The sequence below is a fragment of the Orycteropus afer genome, unplaced genomic scaffold (assembly GCF_000298275.1).
Source record: "Orycteropus afer afer isolate SDZICR_OR568_19922 unplaced genomic scaffold, OryAfe1.0 scaffold00132, whole genome shotgun sequence".
In the NCBI taxonomy this organism is placed as follows: Eukaryota; Metazoa; Chordata; class Mammalia; order Tubulidentata; family Orycteropodidae; genus Orycteropus; species Orycteropus afer.
In genome coordinates, this window is record NW_006921719.1 from 6,197,092 (window position 1) to 6,220,699 (window position 23,608).

At 43.7% G+C, this 23,608-nt stretch overlaps 1 protein-coding gene across 1 annotated transcript in view; it reads right to left on the bottom strand.

The window, feature by feature from the left end:
* Window positions 1-7,096: 7,096 nt before the first annotated feature.
* The window catches only part of SLC28A1 (solute carrier family 28 member 1), a 70,480-nt gene continuing 53,968 nt past the window's right edge, over window positions 7,097-23,608 (bottom strand). The window contains exons 12-18 of the mRNA XM_007945124.1: window positions 16,876-17,006; window positions 15,494-15,662; window positions 15,124-15,321; window positions 8,504-8,585; window positions 7,646-7,744; window positions 7,415-7,526; window positions 7,097-7,169 (exon numbers count right to left, since the gene is read on the bottom strand). Of these exons, the coding sequence (XP_007943315.1) occupies window positions 7,097-7,169; window positions 7,415-7,526; window positions 7,646-7,744; window positions 8,504-8,585; window positions 15,124-15,321; window positions 15,494-15,662; window positions 16,876-17,006 (864 nt within the window). The remainder of the gene's footprint in view (window positions 7,170-7,414; window positions 7,527-7,645; window positions 7,745-8,503; window positions 8,586-15,123; window positions 15,322-15,493; window positions 15,663-16,875; window positions 17,007-23,608) is intronic.

Here is a 23,608-nt window from a genome sequence, read left to right on the forward strand (position 1 = left end):
GAGTAGACGTAGCCCGTTGGTCAACTTAACAATCTTTGGTGGGTTGCCTCTGGGACATGCGTTGTCTAGAAAAGAGCCATCATGGCTGACTAAGGAGTTACCCCGCACCAGTGTTCATGCAATTTTTTAAATAAACTTTTAATTTTAGAATCACAGAAATGTGGCAATGTGATTTTTAAATACTTTTTTATTTTTGAATAGTTGCAGATTTATAGAAAGTTTGCAAAGATAAAACAAAAAGAAATAGAACAACCAGAATGGAAATCATGAGAAGATTCATGTCTCATGAAGGATGTAACCATTGTCAGCGAACAATTTGAATAGGAATTGTTGAATGGGAACCTAAGCTGCTGTGTAAACTTTTACCAAAAACACAATACTATTTAAAATAAACCCACAATAGAATATTATTTTTAAAAATGTTGTTGTTGTTGTTAGCTACTGTTGAGTTGGCTCTGACTCATACCAGTCTCTACGTGCAACAGAATGAAACACCACCTGGTCCTGTGGCAGCCTTACAATCCTTGCTATACTTGAGCCCATTGTTGCAGCCACTGTGTCAATCCATCTTATTGAGGGTCTCCCCCTTTTTCGCTGACCCTCCACTTTACCAAGCATGATATCCTTCTCCAGGGAATGATTCATTCCGACAATATGACCAAAGTAGGGGAGACAGAGTCTGGCCATTCTCGCTTCCAAGGAGCATTCCAGCTGTTCTTCTTCCAGGATAGATTTGTTTATTCTTCTGGCAGTGCATGGTATTTTCAGTATTCTTTGCCAATACCACAATTCAAAAGCATCAACTCTCTGTCTTTCTTATGCATTGTCCAGCTTAAACATGCATATGAGGCAATTGGAAATACCATGGCTTGGGTTAGGCACATCTTAGTCTTAAAAGTGACATCTTTGCTCTTATTTTTAAAATATTATACAAAGTACTCTGTTACACCCAGTTTTCCCAACTGTTAACATCTTAAAATACTATGATACATTTTTCACAACTCTTGAACCAATACTGTTGTGTTGTTGTTATATACTGTCAGGTTGGACCTGACTCATAGCGACCCCTCCTTGGGTTTCTGAGGCGGTATCCCTACTTAGTATGCTATTAACTAAACTCCATAGTTTTTTGGATATTATTGGTTTTTACCTAATGTCCTTTCTGTGTTCCAGAATCCTATCCAAGATACCTATTACACTTACTCGTCATGTCAATTATTACATTTGGTTGTCACAGCTCCTCCGGGCTGTGACAGTCAGACTTTCTTAGTGTTTGATAATCTTGACAGTTTTGAGGAGGACTGGTCTGATATTTTCCAGAATGTCTCTCAATCTGTGTTTGGCTCATGTTTTATTCACAGTTAGACTGCGGTTATGGGTTTGGGGGAAGAAGACCACAAAGGTGAAATACTATTTTCAAACAACATATTAATAGCATAGACATTAACTTATCACTGATGATGTTAATCATGATCACCTGGAGAAAGCAGTTTTGCCAGGTTTCTCAACTGCAAAGTTACTTTCCTCCTTTCTCTTTCCACATTGTGTTCTTTGGAGGCATTTCACTAAGCGTAGCCATACTTAAACAGTGGGAAGTTACATTCCACCTCCTTGAAGAAGGAGCTCCTACATAAACTATTTGGAATTCTTCTGTTGTCCATATACTTTTGCATGCATTTTCTCATCTGAAAGACAAGTCTTCACGAGTCCCAACAAGAGCCCTTTTGCCTTTTCCCAGCTCCCCTGAGAGAATTTGAGGTACAGGACAAGCCCTCAAATTCTACAACGAGTTTTCATTAACAGTTAATACTGTTGCTGTGTGCCATTGAGTCAATTCAGACTCACTGCAATTCTATAGGATAGAGTAGAACTGCTCCATAGGCTTTCCAAGGACAAAATCTTTACAAAAGCAGATCAGATCTTTCCTCCCTTGAAGCTGCTGGTGGATTCGAACCACTGACCTTTCGGTTAGCAGCCAAGAACTGAACCAGTGTGCCAGTAGGGCTCCTTAGAAAATACTACAGGATAGAGCTATTCAAAAAGCAGGCCATGGATTGGTATGGTTCACAATTTGTTTGTAGGTATGTAGCAATATTAGTATGGAGTCTCTGGGTGGTACAAATGGTTAAGTGCTTGACTACTAGTGGAAAGGTTGGTGGTTCAAACCTACTCAGAGACACCTTAGAAGAAAGGCCTGGGGTTGCCATGAGTTGGAATTGGAATTGCTGGTGGCAACTGGTTTACTGTTTATTTGTTGTTGCTGCTTTTTTTTTTTTTTAAATAAAACATAAGTATAGAAATTGAGAACAACATTCAGAAGTTTTCATAGCAATTTGATAAAGTAATTTTGTTTGTTGAATCTAATAGTAAAGAATTGGGGCCTATATTTCATACATCTTTTTTCATTCTTTTATTTTTCCAATAATTCATTTTTATTGCCTTTTGCAAAAGTCCCAGATGAACTGGGGGAAAAGGGTCCTCAGCACAGAGTGGAGAAGCCTTGTTCTCAGATGCATGTATGGCCATATTGTGTGGGTGCCTCATACAAATTCTGATGTTCCAGGCTGCGCGCTTCACCCCACCCACTCCCACAGGTGTCCTCTTGCTCCTTGGATCTGAGTAGGACTGACTACTGGGCCGCTGTCCTGGTCTCACCCCACTGAGCTCATGGTTGTAACTACTCTCCATAGAGCATGCTGTTCCCACCTTCCCCTGGCCAGTTTGGCCCCACCTTGGAAGCAGGACAACCTCATTTTGGCTTCTCCTAGCATGTCTGCAGTCAGATTAGAGGGCCACCATCATAGCCCTGCCAGGAGGGGTCTACTCTCACTCACCAAATCCTGGATATTCAGCCCTTTCCACAAAGTAGAGCCCATTCACTTCTTTTTGCTGGTGGCTAGGCTTGTGCAGGTAGCAGTAGGTGGGAGACAGGAGTCTCACATCCATGAAGAACCTCCAACATAGATTTCTGCTGTTATCTCCAAATTAGATTTTTAGTTCCAAATTTCACACAATGGGTTGAAAGCATTTCAATTTTTAAAAAGAAATAAATCTTGTGTGTTGATTATTATTACCTATGTACAGAAGAACACAGAATCCACATATTGCAAGAAACCAAATTTAAAATTAATGGTAAAAAATACAAAAACATATAAATAATCTCAATAATATATTTGGTATACTAAAAAGAGAACTACACACATGATTTATTATTATTAAGTTGAGCTTTAGTTGAAAACAAAATCCCACCATTTTCTTGTGGATAATCCAACATTGCATTGCTAAAATATAAACTGTAATTTGTATAATATATTCTGGCATTATTTTCATTCTCTGATACATGAAGAATCTCATCTTGGAGACTGAGAAGTCCTGCTAGAGATAATTTTCTCCTTCTTCTCCTCAAGATTTCCTTAGAAATCTTGCTTCTGCTTCTTCTCCAGTCTCTGCTGGGGCTTCCCTTCTCAGCCAACCCCCTCTCTAAGGAAGATTCCAGTTCTATAGCTCGCTACAAAGTCTGGTGCACTGGTGTTTCCCCATTCATGGCTCAGAGCCTGGCACATAGTAGGTGCTCAACTTATATTTCTTTCTTTTTTAAGTTGTTTTATTTTAGAAAAAAATACACAGCAAAACATACACCAATTCAGCCATTTCTACATGTACAATTCAGTGACATTGATTATATTCTTCAAATTGGGCAACCATTCTTACCTTCCTTTTCACGCCCCTGCCCCAGATTCCTCTCTAACCTTTCTAGTTGATATTGTCAATTTGATCCCCTATAGACAGTTCTTGAAGGACCTCTGGTGGTATAATGATTAAGGTATTTGGCTGTTAACTAAAAAGTCAATGTTTCAAACCCACCAGCTGCTCTGTGAGGAAAAGATGAGGCAGTCTGCTTCTGTAAAGATTTGCAAATTTGGAAACTCTGTTGTTCTACTCTGTCCTAAAAAGTCACTATGAGTCAGAATCGACTCAGTGGTAGTGGGTATGTTATTGTTGTTGTTATGTGCCGTCAAGTCAGACCCGACTCATGGTGACCCCTCCTTGGGTTTCTGAGGCAGTATCACTATAGAAGTAGATTGCCCAACGGTCCTTCCGAAGAGTGGCTATTGGGTTTAAACAGCCAGCCTTCTGGTTAGCAGTCAAATGCCTTAGGCATTACGCTACCAGGGTTCCCGGTAGTAGGTATAGATAGTTCTGAAAAGAGCACAATGCTCAAGGTGAACATTTTTTACTAATTAAGCTAAATTGTTGTTTGGTTTAAAGATTTCAGGAGATGCGTTTAGTTGAAGATTTAAAGATTATCTCAGGGCAATAATTTTGGGAATTCATCTAGCCTTAATCACTCCAGAAAGTCTGGATTCCATGAGAATTCAAACTTCTGTCCTGTATTTTACCCCCTTTTATTCAGAATTTTTCTATAGAATCTTTGATCAAAATTCAACATATATTTCTTAATCAAATAAACAAATACACAATCCTGAAGAGGGCAAATCACTTCCAGAGGCCTCAGGCCTCATTCTTTGTAATGATCCCTCTCTGCTTCACATTCCATTTAATTTCTAGAATCTTTTGCAAAAAGTCCAGACCCTCCCAGGCCAGCAACACAAAATGAATGGCAGTTTGGGTCTTTAGGCGCTATTTATTTTTGTTTTATTATTTATTTTTTTATTATTTTATTTATTTATTTATTTATTTATTTATTTATTTTTTGCCGTGTTCCCTTCCCTCTCCTCCCCTCCCACCACTGGTAACCAACAATTAGGATCTATTTCTTAACACAGGGATGGCAAATAGTTTTTGTCTGAAAGGCACCACTAAGCTAATGTATATTCTGAAGCCCCCTTCTGGATTCAGTGAGAGGAGTGCTATGATTGATTAGCAATGCCTGTCATGGCAGCAGGAGGGATGAACAGTGGCATCCGTGCTAGCCCTGACTTAGAAACTGCTACCTAGGATGCATGCAGTTAAACATGGGCATCTGGCAGCAGTCTTAGTGCTTTCTCTGGACAGGATATATTTGCAGTCCCACTTTCCAGAGAGTCCCAACTTCTCTGGATTCAAGGTGAGGAAGGAGGAACACTGGGTGGTAGAGAGGGTAAGAGTCTACTGCTCAGATGACTAAGGAGCCCTTAATTCTGTGCTTGTCCTTGAGACCAGAACAACTTGTAAGCTGAAAGGATTCTGTACGTGTTCACTCAGAATGCATGCTGGTGGCTCTGAAAGTAGACTAAGGGTTGCAATTCAATTACACAATCATTTATTCAGCAGTTTCATGGGCCCAGCATTGTACTAGGTACTGTGGGAGAAATCAGGCATTGTGAGCCCTCTCTTCAAGGGGCTTTCAGTCTTCCAGGGAACAGGACTGGCCATGTGATGAGTGTGCAGGAAGCGCAGGGCAAGAGAGCAGGGGAGCCCTTAGGGGCTCTAGGACCCAGGTGGTGAAGCTGGGTGGCAAGGAAGGTCCTGGACCAGTAACAGGAAATGGTTATCAGTCTATACAGCAGGGCCTCCTGCTGACAGCCCAAAGGAGTTAGAACAGGGACAGGGGCTGAGTCAGGGATTGCAGACAGCAAAGCTAGGGCCTGCCTAAGGGGCATAGGAGTCAGGCCAAAACTGCATTCTAAGGATGCATTCTAAGGTCCCAAGGATAGAGATCCCAAGCCAGCCTGTAGTGGTCACAAGGAGCAAGCCCAGTGGAACCAAAGGAGAGAGCAGAGGCAGTGACCTGGCTGACTGAGGCCAAGCTGGGTAAGTGCTGACCAAGGGTCCCATATTCCCTCTACCTTGGACCATGGCTGGCCCATACTGGGAATGCTGACCTGACAGGTGGGAGTGAGGGCACAGGGGCCCAGTGGCCACAGGGACGGCACATCCCAGGCACTGCAGTCAAAGGTTATGGGAAAATGAGAATTGAGGAGGGAGCAGAATAGGCAGAAGGGAGAAGGGAGGCCACGCTGATGGAACAGAACTCAGGGAACAAAGTGTTAGAGGCAGGAAAGAACCCTCTCTACTGGATTCGATGGCTCGGGTGTGGAAGAGAGGAAGTGAAGACAGGTCACACAACAGAGTTCCTTGAACACCAGCAGCTTAGTAGAGTGGACAAATAAGCACAGATGATTCTGAATGACCTGGGTTCAAATCCTGACTCTTATCTCTTCCCAGCTATGTCACTTTGTGCAAGTTACTTAACCTTTTTGCACCTTCGATTCAATAATAAGTATAATAATAAATATCTACTACATAAAGTTGTCGTAAAGATTGAGTTAAAGTATATAAAGTACTGAGACCAGTGCCTGATACACAGTACTGTATAAACTTCTGCTGGTATTGCAATGATGTGAATGAAGTAAAGCAGTTTGAACACTAACCAGTATTGGCCAAATTATATTCCATGGAATATACTAAGAGGTGCTTTCATTGAAAATGTTGTTAAGGCCATATTATATTCACATTAAGCTCTGACAAGTCCACAATAAAGAAACCTGTCTAACTTTATTTAGCCCAGCACTTTCCAAACCTATTTGATTGTGGAACCCTCTGGGCCTGACACAAGTGTTCCATGGGACAGCAGTTTGGGAAGTGCTATGGGGGGAAGGCAGTGGGGGAGTCTCTGAAAATAGAGGGAGGGTTCTCCAGGAGAAATAGTCAGGGGCAAATCACAGAGAGATCCTAGAATTCAGGAAGAGGAGGCCAGAGGCCTTGGAGGAGGTGGCTAAAAGGTAAGGGATAAGGGGAGGAGGAGGTTTGGGTAGGGGGATCCCACACAGAAGGAAAGGAAACATATAAGAGATCTCTAAGGGGAAGGGAGAATGGAGAAGATCAGGGTGCTATTTAGATATGGAGGTGAGAGAGGAAGGGGCAGGGGTGACCCTGAGAATTCACATTTTGGGAGGTAGAAAAAGGGGTAGCAAAAAGGGATCCAGGAGTGGGGAGTTCCTTCATTTACTTGTATACCCGCTCACTCTCTGCCCACTACTTTTCCAGTTGCGCTCCTGAGAAAGATCTGAGCCCTGTGGCTTCTTGGAGGAGGAGCTTGGAGGGGAAGGTGGAGGCAGCTGCTTCCAGGGGGCACCAAGACACTCTGCCCCCGCTAGGCACAGGTTGTGTGGTTGTAAAATCGACAGCAGTTGCCCAGGGCCTCTGCACTGTACTCAGGGATGATGCTGGAAAGAAAGCAAAGCCTGTAGTCTGAGTTCCAGGTTTGGCTCTTTGACTGGGAACAAGCTGTGAACCCTGGGAAGATTGCTCCCTGTCTCTGGCCCACCCCTTCATCCCCAAGTTTAGTCCACAAGCTCCTACTTCCTCCTTCCCTGGATGCAGCAGCTATAGCCATAACATTTTCCCCCCTTGCCATGGTGCCAAAGCCCAGTAGGTCCCCCACCCCAGCCTCCACAGCCCAGGCCCTCACCTCTGAAAGACCTCACGGCAGCACTGGTACACTTCAAAGCTACTGCTGTTGAGGGTCATGTTCAGGAATGACACACAGTCAACCTTAGGCCCCCTGGGCATGTACAGAATCCCTTTGGAGAGAAAGCAGCTGAAGGGCAGGGTCTGTCCTCCCAGGCTCTGTCCCCAGGGACTCTCAGAGAGGCCAGAGCCCAACACCTAGGTGTGGATCTGGGACTAGGCCTGCACTCACCTGCCACACAGGCATTCACCATGGACACACAGGCCCCAGTGAAGAGCGCTCGGAGCACTATCTGGGAGAAGTCACTCTTCCGCTGGGGGACCATGGAGGCTGCAAGCAACGGGAGTGCTCAGGGCCAAGGATGCCACGTGCCTCTCTGCCTACTCTCTGGGGTTATGGCTGTGCCTGCTGACCACTTTTCCTCTTGTGAGTGTTTAGGAAAACAGATGTTGTCCTTCTGACTAGCTTTCTGAGTTCAAGAGCCCTTCTTGGCCTGGCTTAGGCCTCTAAACAGCACATGCTTCAGACCTCCTCACATACATCGTTGGTGGCAGATGTAGGGGAAAGAACATGAGTTAGAAGTCAGGTGGACCTGGGATTAAGTACAGGTTCAGCAACTTGACCAGCCGAGTGACTTGGACCATCACTTCACCACTCCAAGATAGTTTCCTTCTCTGTAAAAAGGAATGATTATACCACCAGGCAGGGTGACAGCACAAAGCAGATATGTAATTTGTGAAGGGCTAAGAAGTTGTGCTGAGCCTGGCTGTCTATCCACTATGGATGTGGGAGTTGGCAAGTCAAAGCCTTATGGGCATGAGCCAGGACCATACCTCCCACCCTCCCCAGGCCCTTAAGCCAGGCTCGACGTGAAAGGCCAAGATGATAACTTCTTGGGCTTCCCTCAACAGCAGAGAACTCAAGGAATTCTAGAATGGGAGGAGCCTCCAGAGCCATATTGCTCAGCCTCTTCCTTAGACAAATGGGACAACTGAGGCCTACAGGTCCCTAGCAAGTTCTTTCAGAGCCAGGTCTGAAGTTCAAGTCCTTGACTCTCCAGGACGCTGGGGAGACCCCCATAGGACTCACTCAGGCCTCCCAACATGATCCCAATGGAGCTGAAGTTGGCAAATCCACAGAGGGCAAACGTCGTGAGGACTTCTGCTCTGATCTGAAAATACAGATGAGTGAGAAATGGCTTCCCTCAGACAGCACAGGAGCACCTCCACACCACCTAGGTCCCCTAGCCTCAATTTCTTCCCTTCCTATATGTCCTTGACCTTTGAAGCCTTCTGTGCTGACCCCTCCCAGGCCATGCATACTCACCTCTGAGTTGGCTCAAGCTGCATCACTTCAAAACTCCGCCCCTTCTCTCATAGGTCCTCTAACCCTCTAACCCCTTATCTTAATTACCAACCTCCTGAGTATGATTTAGGTTTGCCAATTCCTCACTTTGTCTCTACTAAGCTTTGCATGTCCAGCAGGGGCTTGTGAATGGTTCCTTTCCCCCAATTCTTTGTAGTCTGTAGTCTGTAGTCTGGAAGCTTCTGTCTACTGTGAATACTCTCATGCCTTTGGAGGTGCTCTCTTGCCAGAGTGGAGGGCATGTGAGGGAGGGAGGCTGACCAAACTGGTTCCAAGCTTGTCCCCACCCATTATCAGTTTGGACAAGTCAATAGCCTCTACAAGTTTCAGTTTCTCCATCTGGAAACCTGGAATAATAATACTTGCTCGGCTGAGCTATTATGAGGATCATAAAATCTACGGGAAGTACCAGGCACAGATTAGGTGCTTATGCAAAGAAGTTCCCCTTTCCTTTCTGCTCTAAATGTCGTTTAATTTCCCAGAAAGAATAGTTGATGATATTAAGAGCCAGAGTGGAACAATTTTGGGTGGGCGGGATTGACTTAGACTCACACCTCATGCCATATGTAAAGTTAATTCTAGATTATTGAAACAGATGAATATTATATTATAAACAACAATTAATAGAAAATATATAATAGTAACTCTGATGGCATAGTGCCTAAGGCATTTGACTGCTAACCAGAAGGCTGGCGGTTCAAACCCACTAGCCATTCCTCGGAAGGAAGATTAGGCAATCTACTTCTGTAGAGATAACGCCTTGGAAACCCAAGGAGGGGTCCACTCAATGGCAGTGAGTTTGATTTGTTTTTTTGTAATAATAACCCCCCCCCCCAAAAAAAAAAGCAAACTCACCGCCATTGAGTTGATTCTGACTCATAGTGACAGTGACATTATGCTGAGGGAGATAAGTCAATCACAGGATTGACAGTGACAATCCAGTTAAAAAATGGGCAAAAAACCCTCTTTGGGTTTCTGAGGCAGTATCTCTATGGAAGTAGATTACCCAGTTTGTTATTATTATTTTGGAGAGGAGCAAACAGGCTCAGAGAAGTTAAGCAATTGAGAAAGTTCACACACAGTAAGAAGGCAGAGGTGTATCAGAATTTAACTCAGTTCTGTCAAGATTCTGGAATGGAATAACTATATAAGTTCAGAAATAATAGGAAAACAATCACAAAGGAAAAGATTTGGTTAAAAATCTGTTTGTTACCTATGGTCAGCTGACTTTTGACAAAGGGTTGAAATCCATTAAATGGACAAGAGGTGGTCTCTTTAACAAATGGTGCTGGCAAAACTGGATATCCATTTCCAGAAAAATGAAACAAGATCCGTACCTCACACCATACACAAAAACTAACTCCAGATGGATCAAAGACTTAAAAGTGAAACCTAAAACTATAAAGTTCCTCAAGAAAAAAATAGGGGCAAATTTAGAGGCCCTAAGTTATAGCATAAATAGGCTGTCAAGCATAACTCAAAATGCACAAACAGCTGAAGATAAACTAGATGAACGGGACCTTCTAAAAATTAAATTTTATGTGCTTCGAAAGACTTCTCCAAAAGAACCAAAAGAGAACCTACATATTGGGAAAGAATATTGAGCAATGACTTATCTGACAAGGGACTTATCTCTAGAATTTATAGAAAACTCCAACACCTCAACAACAAAAAGACAAACAATCCAGTTAAAAAATGGGCAGAAGACATGAATAGACACTTCACCAAAGAGGATAATCAGGTGGCCAGCAAATACATGAAGAAATGCTCACGATCATTAGCATTAGAGAGATACAAATCAAAACAATAATGAGATACTATCTTGCCCCAAGTTCAACAAGACAGAAAATAACAAACGCTGACAAGGATGTGGAGAGACTGGGACTCTCATACACTGCTGGTAGGACCGTTAAATGATACAACTACTGTGGAAAGCAGTATGGCAATTCCTTAAAAGGCTAGAATTAGAAATACCATTTGACCCAGCAATCCCATTAAAAAAACCAAACTCACTGCTGTCAAGTTGGATCCAACTCATAGCAACCTCTCCTTGGGTTTCCAAGGCAGTATCACTATGGAAGTAGATTGCCCAATCTTCCTTTCGAGGAGTGGCTAGTGGGTTTGAACCACCAGCCTTCTGGTTAGCAGTCAAATACCTTAGACACTATGCCACCAGAACAATCCCATTACTAGTTATACATCCTAAAGAAGTGAAAGCCAGAACAAGAGCAGATATATGCACACCTGTGTTCATTGCAGCACTATTTATAATAGACAAAAGATGGAAACAACCTAGGGGCCCATCAACAGAAGAATGGATAATAACCGAACTATGGTACATACACACAATGGAATACTATGCAACAGTAAAGAATAATGTAAAATCTGCAAAACACTGCATAACATGGATGAACTTGGAGGACACTATGCTGAGGGAGATAATAAGTCAACCACAGAAGGACAAATATAGTATTAGCTCATTATTGTAAAAAGTTAAGGAAAGGTTTATATATGGAAGGAAACTTTTTTTGTTGGTTACCGGGGGTGGGAGGGGAGGGGAGAGAACACTACAAAAATAAATAAATAAATAAAAAGCATTGATCCATGTTAAAAAAAAAAATCTGTCTTAAAATACATGCACAAAATAAAAAAAAGGGGGGGGGGACTAGGAAAACTTCATGTAGAAAATACAACAAAAAAAGGGTAAATGTTTTTATAACATAAGAGTTTATACAAATTGATGGAAAAATATAAAGCCTGTCTCCTTGTTTGTTTGTCTACACTCATAAGTGGCCTAAGTTTTCTTAAAATGTAAAATTTCAAATTTTCAGTAATTTCCTATTGTTCTTTGGTCTCTGCCACTCTCCCTCTGGGACAGATTACCCAATAAGCAAGATAAGCATGGGTTTACTTACTAATCTGTGGTGAACAATTTCACATTTTTTCACCATATCAAATGTGGTAGTTAAATGTGGTAGTTATGTGTCAACTTGGCTGGACCTAGTTTTAAGTGACTGGGCAGCTGGATGTAGTTATTCCCCATGACGAGACCAGTAATCAACTCCATGGTGGACTCTACTCTGAGCAGCTGATACAGCTGCCTTAGAGAGGGGTTCTGCTTCCCGGATATAAAAAGAAGTTGGAGAAATGTCTCTGCAGCTTTTTGGCACACTTGGACCCTGTGTGTAGCTGAGTCTTCATTTAGCAGCCTGCCATGTTTCCTGTCTCTTGGGACTGTCTCTGGACTTGAACTAGTGGCCTGCCATGTTGTTTGGTAATATTGGGACTGTGCCATTTTATTTGTCGACTTTGGGCTGTTAGTCTCATGAGTGAAGAGACACCTCTACCTCCAGTGGGCTGGGAGCAAGAGGCAGAACTGAAGCCCAAAGTCGAGGGGCTTCCACCCAGCCCCTAGAGTTGGCACTGTGAATTTGGACTAATAGCCTTCTAAACTGTAAGAAAATAAATCCCTGTGCGTTAAGACCACCCATTTGTGGTATCTTCTGTTAGAGAGGCACGAGGTAACCAAAACATCAAAGATTCTGCTTCTAGGTCTGGCTGGCATCTCTCTCTCTCTCTCCCTACCTATAGCATCTTCCTATAGAAGGAAAGCCTCTTTTCAAAATTACAGTCCCTGACAGGGACAGAGTACCTAATACGCAAGGTAAGCGCAAGCTGTAGTGAAACGTTTCACAGTTATTTTACCACATCGCTGTTCACTACAGATTAGTAAGTAAACACAAGTAAGCCAGTACTTACCTTGCTTATTGGGTATTCTAACACTGCTCTCTTTTATGATTACCACTTACTCTAGCTGCAGTTACCTCTTCTCTCAGTTCTCTGTATATGCCAAGCTTCTTCTCACCTCAGGTGTGCTCTGGTGACACAGTGTCTAAGGCATTTTCCAGCTAATCAGAAGGCTGGTGGTTCAAACCCACCAGCCGCTCCTTGGAAGGAAGGTTGGGCAATCTACTTCCATACTGATACTGCCTCGAAAACCGAAGGAGGGGTCACTTTGAGTCAGATCCAACTCCATGGCAGTGAGTTTCAGGGTTTTTTTTTTTTTTTTTTTTGGTTTTCTCACCTCAGGGCCTTTCCACGTACTGCTTCTCCTGCCTGGACTATTCCTTCCCAGCTTCTCCTGGCTGGTTCCTTCTCGTCAGTCCAAATCTTGGCCTTAATGCTGCACCTCTGGGAGGACATTTTTAACCAGCCAAGTCAAGGAAGGCTCCTCCCTGTTTTCTCTTATCGATTTCCTTCATAAAACTTACCACGGTTTGTGGTTATTTTATTTATTCCCTTTCTTTCTTTCTTCCCCGCCCCCCATACCTCTCCCTAGATATATGTTCCATGAGGCCAGGGGTGATGTCTGTCTAATTTCCCTTCTTAACCCTAGGGTGCCTGGTATCTAAAACATCTCAACAAATATTTGCTGAAGGAATGAAATTCATAGAAAAAAAGGTTTGAAGGAGAAGGAGCTGTACCCTCTGCCACCTGTGAGGAAGAGGGGAGACCAGGGCTGAGGATAAGGAGTGAGGGGAGACTTGAGCTTTTTACTTCATATGAGCCAAACCAAACCCACTGCCATTGAGTTGATTCCAACTCCTAGTGCGCCCCATTGGGTTTTGAGGAGGTAAATGTTTATGGACATATATTACCCCATTTTCCTTCCTTGGAGCAGCTGGTGGGTTTGAACCACCAACTTTCTGGTCAGCAGTCAAAATGTTTTAGGCACTGCGCCATCAGAGCTCCTTTTTACTTAATATAAACATTAAAAAAAAAAAACTAAAGAGTACATTCTTTTGTGATTTAAAAAAAATAATTTAAAAGGTAAAAAAAAAAAAAGAGTATTAATAGTTCCTAGTAATCCAATAAATGGAATTAAAACAATGAGTTATTATTTACCTATTAAAGTAGCAAAGCATTTCTCTTCTTTTCTTTTCTTTCTTTCTTTTTTTTTTTTTTAAGAGAACACTCAATGCTGTTTAGTGTGTGGAGAAACAAATACTCCCAGACACAGCTGGTGGCAATTTCAGTTGCTGCAACCCTTTGGGAAAAGTTACTGGCAGCAACCACATCAGGATTCATACCATGTGATCCAGTCATCCCACATCTGGGAAGGCTGCTAAGGAAATGATCCAAGAGGAGGGGAAAGTTCTAGGCACATAGATATTCATTTCAACATTGTGCGTAAACGTCAAGTAATGGTTTTAACCTGATTAGCTCAGCAGCAGAGGATTGGTTAAATATGTGAGGACACATATATTGAACATGATACTTACATCATTATATTAAGTAGGGAAAAATGCTGACTACAATACAGTGGATTCTATAATGACAACTGTTGTTGTTGTGTGCCATCGAGTTGGACCCGATTCACAGCGACCCCTCCTTGGGTTTCTGAGGCAGTATCACTACGGAAGTAGATTGCCCCATCTTCCTTCCGAGGAGTGGCTTAAATAATAACTATTTTTGTTCTATGCATTTTCTTTAATTCTTTTGATTTGAGTTTACCTAGTTGTCTAGGTAAACTCAAATCAAAAAAATTAAAGAAAATGCATAGAACAAAAATAGTTATTATTTTAAGATGGTGAGATTCCAGGTAACTTCTCATTCTTCTCTAAATTCTCAGTAATGTTACATAGAACTGTTATTTTAGGAAAGTTAATTTTGTAGCGCTTTCATTGTTTTCAGGAGCTCTGGTGGTTCATTGTGTAAGATATTTGACTGCTAACCAGAAAGCTGGCAGTTCAAACCCACTGGCCTCTATGAGGAAGGAAGATGGGGCAATCTATTTCCATAAAGATTTACTGCCTTAGAAACCCAAGGGGGGGGGGGTTGCGATGAGTCAGAATTGACTTGATGGCAGTGGATTTGGGTTTGTTTGTTTGTTTCCAGTTTTTGTAGTTTTTAAAAATAAATTTAACATAAAATGGGGAATCTACATAACGGTGAACATGGTGGTGAGGTCTCCCTCTGTCTCTTAGCTCACTGGACACTCGTGTATTCCTTTGGGGTGAATGTGGCAGGAATTATGTTCCTGCTTTCCAATAGAAGAGATGAGGTGCAGTGGCTAGCCCATGGCTACCCAGTGAAAAGTGGCACATCTAGAAGTAGATCTTAGATATCTCTTTTCTTACACTTCAGCCCCTTAAGGGGCCTCAAGGAAGATCACAGCAAAACCTGAAGTCATCTTGTCTCCCAGGGCAATAAGAAGTGGGGGGTTAAGTGTCAGCTCAGTGTGTCTCAGCCAGGCCCAGGAAGCTGGGATAGCAGCTACCTAACACGGCCTCACAGGTAGCTTTGTCATCCCTCTATCATAGGGAGGGAACAGAGACACTCACAGAGATCCACTGCTTCCTGTCGCCGATCCACTCCTCAGCCCCTGCGAGGCGGTGCTGCTTGTACTTGGATAGTTCCTGGTAGGCTACAAACTCATTCAGAAACAGCTTTATCCCCAGCAGCTCTGCCACGACTGCACAGTCTTCCCAAGCCACACCCATCATAAAGGCCACAGGCCGCAGGATGTAGGAACAGATGAGCTTAGGGTGGAAGAACATAAGAAGGAGTTTTTGAGGGCTGGGCTTGGGTGCTGTAGGGGCTCTGCCTCTGCCCAGGTGGGGTGCTCCAGGCCACCGCCCATGTCCACCACCCATACCCACGGCCCAGGACCATGCTGTTCACAGGCTGAGGTGGGCCTCTCGAGAACCATACCTGGAAGCTGAGCCCCTTGATGTCCACCATGTCCCCCAGCCAGGAGAGGGCAGCATTGACAAAGGCCAACACCGCCAGGAATGAAATAAGGTTGGATGCGATGTTGGCAACAATTTTCACGGAGATGGCAGCCCCGTTGCTGGCTGCTTCTAAGAGGTTCTGTGCGTCTCTGTTGTTGGGACCAAGAGCTATCCTTATTGGCCTGTTCTCACAAACAGCAGGGTTCCTGTCCTACAGCCCTAATAAAGCACCTTGGGCAGAGCTTTCAGAGCTGGAATGGTCCTTGTTTTCCCTCTGAGAGCCAAAAAGGAGCCAGTCCAAGCACTGGGATTAGACCTAGGTGTCTACTACTACTTCATCCAATATGGAAGCCATTAGCCACCTGGAGCTTTTGAATACTTGAAATGAGGCTGATCTGGATTGAGATGCACTGTAAGTTTAAAACATGCACTGCAATTTGGAGGTTTCATATGAAAAACAGAATGTAAAATATCTCATTAATAATTTTTTATATTATTACAAAGGAGTCCTGGTGGTGCAAACAGTTAAGTGCTTGACTACTGACTTAAAGGTTGGTGGTTCAAAACCACCCAGAAGCTACACAGAAGAAAGACCTGGCAATCTGCTCCCATGAAGATCACAGCCAAGAACACCCTATGGGACAGTTCTACTGTCACTCAGGGTAGATATGAGTCAGAATCAATTTGACAGCAACCAACAACAACATATTACATGTTCAAATGATAGATATGGATACATTGGGTTAAATAAAATATACTATTAAAATTTATTTTACCTTTTTTTTTTTAAGATGACTATTAGAAAATTTAAAATTGCACACATGGCTCACATTACATTTCTATAGGACAGCGGGCTGTAAACATACACGAAGTTGTGAAACTGGGCTACTCATGTGTCCCCAACCACATTTTCTAAAAGTGGAGCCTTTTCAACATTTTTAAAAATTAAATATCATACAATAGTCGTTAAGGCTGGCAAAGAGAGGAGGTGGGTGGATCATGGATGGAATTCAATATGTGACTGACACACACTAGTGGGCAGAACTACAGACTTGTAAAGAAGGTGGCATAGAAACATTGTATGACCCTCCTCAGCACATATACCAGGCCACGTCCCAAAGGATTGGACCCCACTCCCCTGCCTTGATCAGTCTGTTGTTTTCTGCCAGTCAGAAATTATGATATAGGAATTGGAGTCCATGTTTTTGAAAGTGAAGACAGAACCAGGCCCATGAAAGAGAAGAGGGGACCCTGGGCTTGGTGGAAGACAGTGACAAGCGAATAAAGTGGAACCCACTGCTACCCTCCACCTCTGCTCCTGCTCCCTCCTCATTCCTCTACAGAACCTCCTGCTGCACTCACCCATAGGTCAGTTTCACCCCTTCCTCAGTCCTAAACTTGGACTCCTCCACCTCCGGGTAGACCAGCTTGGAGAGGGCCAAAGCACAAGGAGCAGCCATTACAGAAGCGGCAATCAAGGAGGTGGCGTCGATCTGCAAGAGAGGGGATGAGGCTTACAGGGAGACAGTCTGAGAAAATGTTGGGGAAAGGACAGCAGGGGGACGTGTGTATTTTGCTGGTGAGTCATCATAATCATTACTGCTGTAATAATAATTATTATTATTGACAATAATACCTCATAATAATTGATAATAATACCTCTGCTGCATACAGCCATAGGCTGTGTGTACAGAACCTTCTAATTCCTCCCTAGTTCTTCTGTAAGTTTTAAAAGGAAGACTGGGCAATCTACTTCCATAGAGATACTGCCTCGGAAACCCAAGAAGGCATTGCTATGAGTCAGAATTGACTCAACAGCAGTGGCGCACACTTTTCTAAGTTAGGCTGGGCGGGTATTGTTATCCTCATCTTATAGACAAGCACACTAAGACCAAAAAGGATGAAATATGATCACCCAAGATAAAGGAAGAGAAGGAATTAGAACCCATGGTGTCTTTGGCTCCAAGTTCAAGGTTCTTCCTACCCTCTAACCACTAATCCAAGGGCTGGTTCACCATTGTTGTTGTTGTTATTTGCCATCAAGTCAGGCCCGACTCATAGCGACCCCTCTTTGGGTTTCTGAGGCAGTATCACTACAGAAGTAGATTGCCCCATCTTCCTTCTGAGGAGCAGCTGGTGGGTTTGAACCGCCAGCTTTCTGGTTAGCAGTCAAGTGCTTTAGGCACTATGCTACCAGTTCACCATTAGCTAAGAGATTTCTGATGGTTTTAATCAAAGCTCACAAAACCTGAGAGTTGGGATGGAATTGATGGTGATTCAATCCAACCTCTTGCTAAGTGGAGGAAAGTACTCCTAGTGTCACTTACTGTGACAGGAGCTCACCATTTCCAAGCAGCTCATCACATCCACTCCTGTTGTTAGCTGCCATTGAGGCAGCCCCTGGCTCATGGTGACACCATGCATGATAGAATGGACTGCAGTGTGGTCCTACTCCATCAACATGGTTGGTTGTGGATCAGACCATTCTAATCCATTGGGTTTTTATTGGCTGGGTTTTTGGAAGTAGATCACCAGGCCTTCTTTCCTAGTCTGTCTTAGTCTGGAAGCTCTGCTGAAACCTGTTCTGTATCATAGCAAAACTCAAGCCTCCACTGACAGATGAGTGGTGGCTAAACATGAGGTACATTGGCTGGGAACTGAACCCAGAGCTCCTGCATAGAAGGTGAGGATTCTACTACTGAACCAACGTTTCACATTTCTGTGGCAACAGAGACTTTTCTCAGGAAATCTGCCTCAGACGGCAGCCACCTTTGGCCTGGGCCTGCCTCTAGGAGCCACCCTGTGAGACCCTTCCCCAATAAGATGGCAAACAATCTCAGCCCCTGAGAGTTTCCCTTTCTGAATTTTCATCCTCACTATGGCCCAATCCCTTTGCTTGCCTGTTCTCTTCCACAGATAGATGCAATACCTTTTTTTCCCCATAACTGCATTATTTACCAAATGGGAAAATTAGAACCAACTCTAACATCTATGGTGAGGGAACGACTTAAGCTTTGTCCTGCTGCCATCAAAAACAATGGTTACCAAGATTTCCCAATAACATCGGAAACACCCCCTAAACTGCATATAGACCATAAACATAACTATGAAAAACAAAACGAAACAAACACACACACACACACACCTCTGTTTGAAAAGACCAGAAAGAAACATACCAAAATGTAAACAAACGGGCTGTCCCTGGCTAGTGGGGCCACGGGGAATTTTCTTTTCTTTCTGCTTTTTGGTATCTTTCAAAATGTCCACAACAACATTTAGTGCTTTTATAAACAGAAAAGTAAAATGGATTTTCTCTTTAAAGTCTGTAATAAACCAATGGCAGTTCCTAAATTTTAAATATTTTAAAGGGGGGCGGGGAGGGAGTAAGCTTAAGCTACATATTCTGGCTAATAAAACCAGAGGAGAAGGCCATGGAGGCAGCACCGTGATATCATCTTGGAGAAGCTCCAGGAACTGTTGATGAGGAATGAGGCCTGTGAAGGCTCTAAAACCCATGTCATGCCCTTCTATTCTTCTTTTGTTACACCTTGTTTCTTTCTTTTTAGAGTCCCTAGTCCTCGGAAGGAAGGTTGGGCAATCCTACTTCCGTAGTGATAACTGCCTCGGAAACCCAAGGAGGGGTCGCTAGGAGTCGGGGCCGACTCGATGGCAAATAACAACAACAACAGTGGTACAAATGGTTAATAGCATTGAGGAAGATGAAGACATAAAGAGGTACATGAGAGGTACAGACAACAAAGGTGAACCCTATTGCATGTACAGTACTGCATTTTCAGGGATGGAAGTATTGATCTACAGGTGGATAGATGCGTGGACAGGCTGAACGATCAGGTATGTCTAGGAAGGGGGGAGTGTGCCCATGACCATCTATAGGGTTAGCAAATAATGATTCAACATGCATATCTGTATGTGCTGTAAGAATATTTGGATGTACAGTAAAGCTGATAAGGGCAAGGTTGTGGTGGCTTTTTGGCTACAGCCAGCTACCCAGAAGGAGTGAGTGGTTGGACCTGTGGGCTGGGCTCAGGACTATGGTCACAGGGGATGTCAAGCTCAATTGGCATAACATACTACACAAAACATTGTTCCACATCCTACTTTGGCAAATAGTGACTGGGATCTTAAAAGCTTGCAAGCAGCCATCTAGATGCAACGATGGGTCTTTCCTTGTCTAGAGCAAAGAAGAATGAAGAAAACCAAAGACTCATGGAGATAATTAGTTCAGGTGCCTGGTACATCATGTGATCCTCAGCCTATATGACTGAGACCAGAAGAACTAGTTGGTGCCTGGCTACCACTGTCAACCACTCAGAGAGGGAATCTATGTAGTAGATCCTGGGAGTGGGAGAACAATGTGGAACAAAACTCAAAATCATTTAGAAATAAAAAAAAAAAAAGACCAGGTTTACTGGCCTGATAAAGCCTGGTGAGACCTCTGAGACTATGTCCCCTAGTTACTCTTCAGGTCTGGAATTGAACTCACTCCTGTGGCTTCCAGTCAAACAACAGACAGGCATATGGGGTGAACATTTACATCAGGTAGATACACTACTTGGAGCGATCAATCGATCAATCGTGGGAGAAGAAAAGGGCAACATTTGTACAGGGAGACAGCTGGGGGTGGGGGCAGGAGTGTGTGGGAGGGAAGGAGTGCATGGGAGGGAAGGACACAGGGAAGAGGTATCTACCAGGAAGAATGGGGAGAGAGCTGTTACACTGTGGGGAATTGTAGGCAACGTCATGAGATAAAATGTGTATGAACTGCTGTATGGAAAATGAATTTGTTCCGTAAACTCTCACCCAAATCACAATAAAAAAATTTTTAAAAAAAAAAGGTTAACAGTTTGGCTGCTAACTAAAAACTTGGAGGTTCAAGTCCACCTACAGGTGCTTCAGAAAAAAAAGACCTGGAGACATACTTCTAAAATATCAGCCACTGAAAACCCCACGGGTGCAGTTCTACTCTGACACCCATGGGGTCACCATAGGTCAGAACTAACTTGACTGCCACTGTTTTTCTTTCCTCTCAATGAAGCAGAAAACCCCTTAAAATATGAAGCAAGAACCAGCACCACCACCTCCCCCTCTACCATGGCACTGAGTATTCAGGCCCCAGATCTGTTCCTTGTTGGATCGAGTCAGCCTTGGGCTGTCTCTTCTGGACTTTCTGAGGTGAGATCCAGTACTTCACCTGCCTCCACTTTGGCTGCCCAGCTCCAGTGGGAATGATGCCACATTTTAAATCTTGGGATTTTCTTTCCACTGGCCAGGAGACCCTTCCCTTCCTCCAGCTTGGAGATGACATCTGGTTTGTAAACTTGAGTCTAGTGGGGAACACACCTCACCAGTTCACATTCCTGGATAGTATTGCCTGAGTGGGCAAGTTGTGGCCACAGCCTCAATGCTCCAGCCAAGTCATCACCTGCTCATTTCAGAAAAGGCTGAGTACTGCAAAGGCAGGGCTCCCTGGGGTGCTGGGTCAGCCATGTAGGCCTCCTCAATCCCAGCCACCCTTCAGGGCAGTGACATCCCTAGGCCTGCCTCCCAGGCATGAGGTCAAGGACATCTTCTTTCTCAGCATCTCAGGGCCCACTGCTGCGCAAGGCCCTCCCCTCTTTGCCCTAAAGGTTGTACTATGCAGAGAGAGACAAAGGGTAAAAGCCCACAATATGAATTCTCAAAAGGAAATTTATCCAGGAAGGAAATAAATCCAAAGCATAAAATAGGACAGCTTCAGGACAGATTTCTGCCCTTATTTTTTCAATGCCATGCTAAGTGTTTTCATCTATTATTGCATTTAAAGCAAAACCTGCAAAAGCTGGGAACTGACAGGCAGAAATCTGTCAGAGAAGGAAAACTAAAATATTTGCAACTAAAACAAGTGAAAGAAAAGTGGTAAGACTGCATTCTATCAAAGGCAGAAAATTTGCGAGACCCAGAAAAATAAGGCAGTCTCATGGAGTTCTAGCTCTCTCAGGTTTCACTATAATTCTTACACTGTTATGAGGTGGGTAGTAATTCTACCCATTTACAGATGTGGAAACTAAGCAGCAGATTCTCACCTGGCCCTGCTCAGGACCTCACAGACCTTGCCCTTGGGGCCCCTACTCTTGCACAAGTCATCAAGGAACATTGGTGTTCAACTCCCTTGACCTCACCCTGCCCAACAGTGCCCCCAAGTGCCCGTATGACCTGTTCAAGGCACACATCTGGGTATCCTCTCACAGTGGCCTCTGAGCCAGAGGCAGAGTAGACAGACAACTTTCTGAGGGTGAATAGGGAGAATTGGTGCCTACTCTAGAGCCTTTGGAAAAGACAGTGGAAATGTGGCTGTATGTTGAGGTCATGAAGAAAGGGTTCAGTAAAGTGACCTATGGGAACTCAGCCCAGGAAAGAAGGTCTAGACCAGTGTCATCCAATAGAAATAAACAGTGAACCACATAGGTCATTTAAAATTTTCTAGCAGCCATATAGAAAAAGTAAAGAGAATCAGGTAAAGTTAACTTTAATAATATATTTTATTTACCCAATTATGTCCACAGTATTCTTTTTTGACCTTGTTATGCTATCAATATAAAAGTTGTTAATGAAGTATTTTACTTTTCTTTTCCCTACTAAGTCTCATGGCGTATCTCATTTCAGATGAGTCACATTTCAAATGCTCAGTATCCACGTACGGCTGGTGGCTCCTACATTGAACAGTGCAGGTTGTTGTTGTTGTTGTTATGTGCCGTCGAGTCGGCCCCGACTCATAGCGACCCCTCCTTGGGTTTCCGAGGCAGTATCACTACGGAAGTAGGATTGCCCAACCTTCCTTCCGAGGAGTGGCTGGTGGGTTTGAACCGCCAGCCTTCTGGTTAGCAGGCAAGTGTCTTAGCCACTATGCTACCAGAGCTCCTAGTGCAGGTCTAGAAACATGCAAATATTAGCAATAGGAAGGGCAGGGCAAAGGGAGCCAAAAGTTGAGCAACGAAGGTCTTGAGAATGTGGGAGCTTGAAAAAGAGAGCAAGGGGGTCAAGGGCCGAAGGCAGATCCAAAGACATTGTGAGGAACAGACTGAGGAGAGTGTTAAAGGCAAGAGGGAAGAGTGCAGGAAGAAAGGGCTGCTGGGAGAGGGCTGTGGGGCCAGTGCAGTGGCAGCCAAGAGCTAGGTGGGGGCATAAGAGAGCTTCTCTGGAGGCCAGACTTAGGGCAGATCTGGAGGCTGGTGGGATGGAGGGAGTAAGGTCTATTTGGTGCTTTTAGCCTGGTTGTGACCTGTGGCTTTCAGACCAGGGGGCTGTTAGCTGCCTAAACCACCCCAGCCCTTCAGCTAATGGTGAAACAACACTTAGATTAGTGGTCAAAGGCAGACAACCTAGAAGGGAAGAAATAACTTTGACCTTGAAGCCAAAGGCCACATGAATTCTAATTTTTTCTCTTCCTTTATCTTAGGCAAGTCATATTTCATCTGTTTGTGCCTGCGTTTCTTTTCAGTAAAAATGAGAATAACAAGACATGCCCTACCTAACTTACAGAAGAGCTAGGGGGGAAATGTGAGGTTCTGTTACACACATCCTAGGACTCTACACATACATGGTATTAATAATGACAGCAGTAATGATGATGATAACATACCAGTGGGTAGAGTAACATGTCCTCCTGTTCTCTGGCTGCATCCCTGAACCTGGCTGCCTCTGCTTTGCAGATTCTGTGGTGCTAAAGGGATGTAGACACACAGACCCCTTCATTTGGGAGGCCAGACTGCCTGGGGCTGAGACTATATTCTGGCCTGAAAAAGGGGAAGGAAGAGAGGCTGAATTTCAAGACAGATTGTGGAAAAGGGGGTGACTTCTTCCTGTATTTTAGTCCTGACAGCAGTGCTAATGTGGTTAAAAAAAAAAAAAAAGAATAGTAGGGGGTATTCTGTTAATTGGCTATATGACCCATAGCAAGTTTAAGATATTTAAAAGTCTTAAATCCTGAATAGCAGCTCTGATAGCATAGTGCCTAAAGCACTTGACTGCTAACCAGAAGGCTGGCGGTTCAAACTCACCAGCCACTCCTTGGAAGGAAGGTTGGGCAATCTACTTC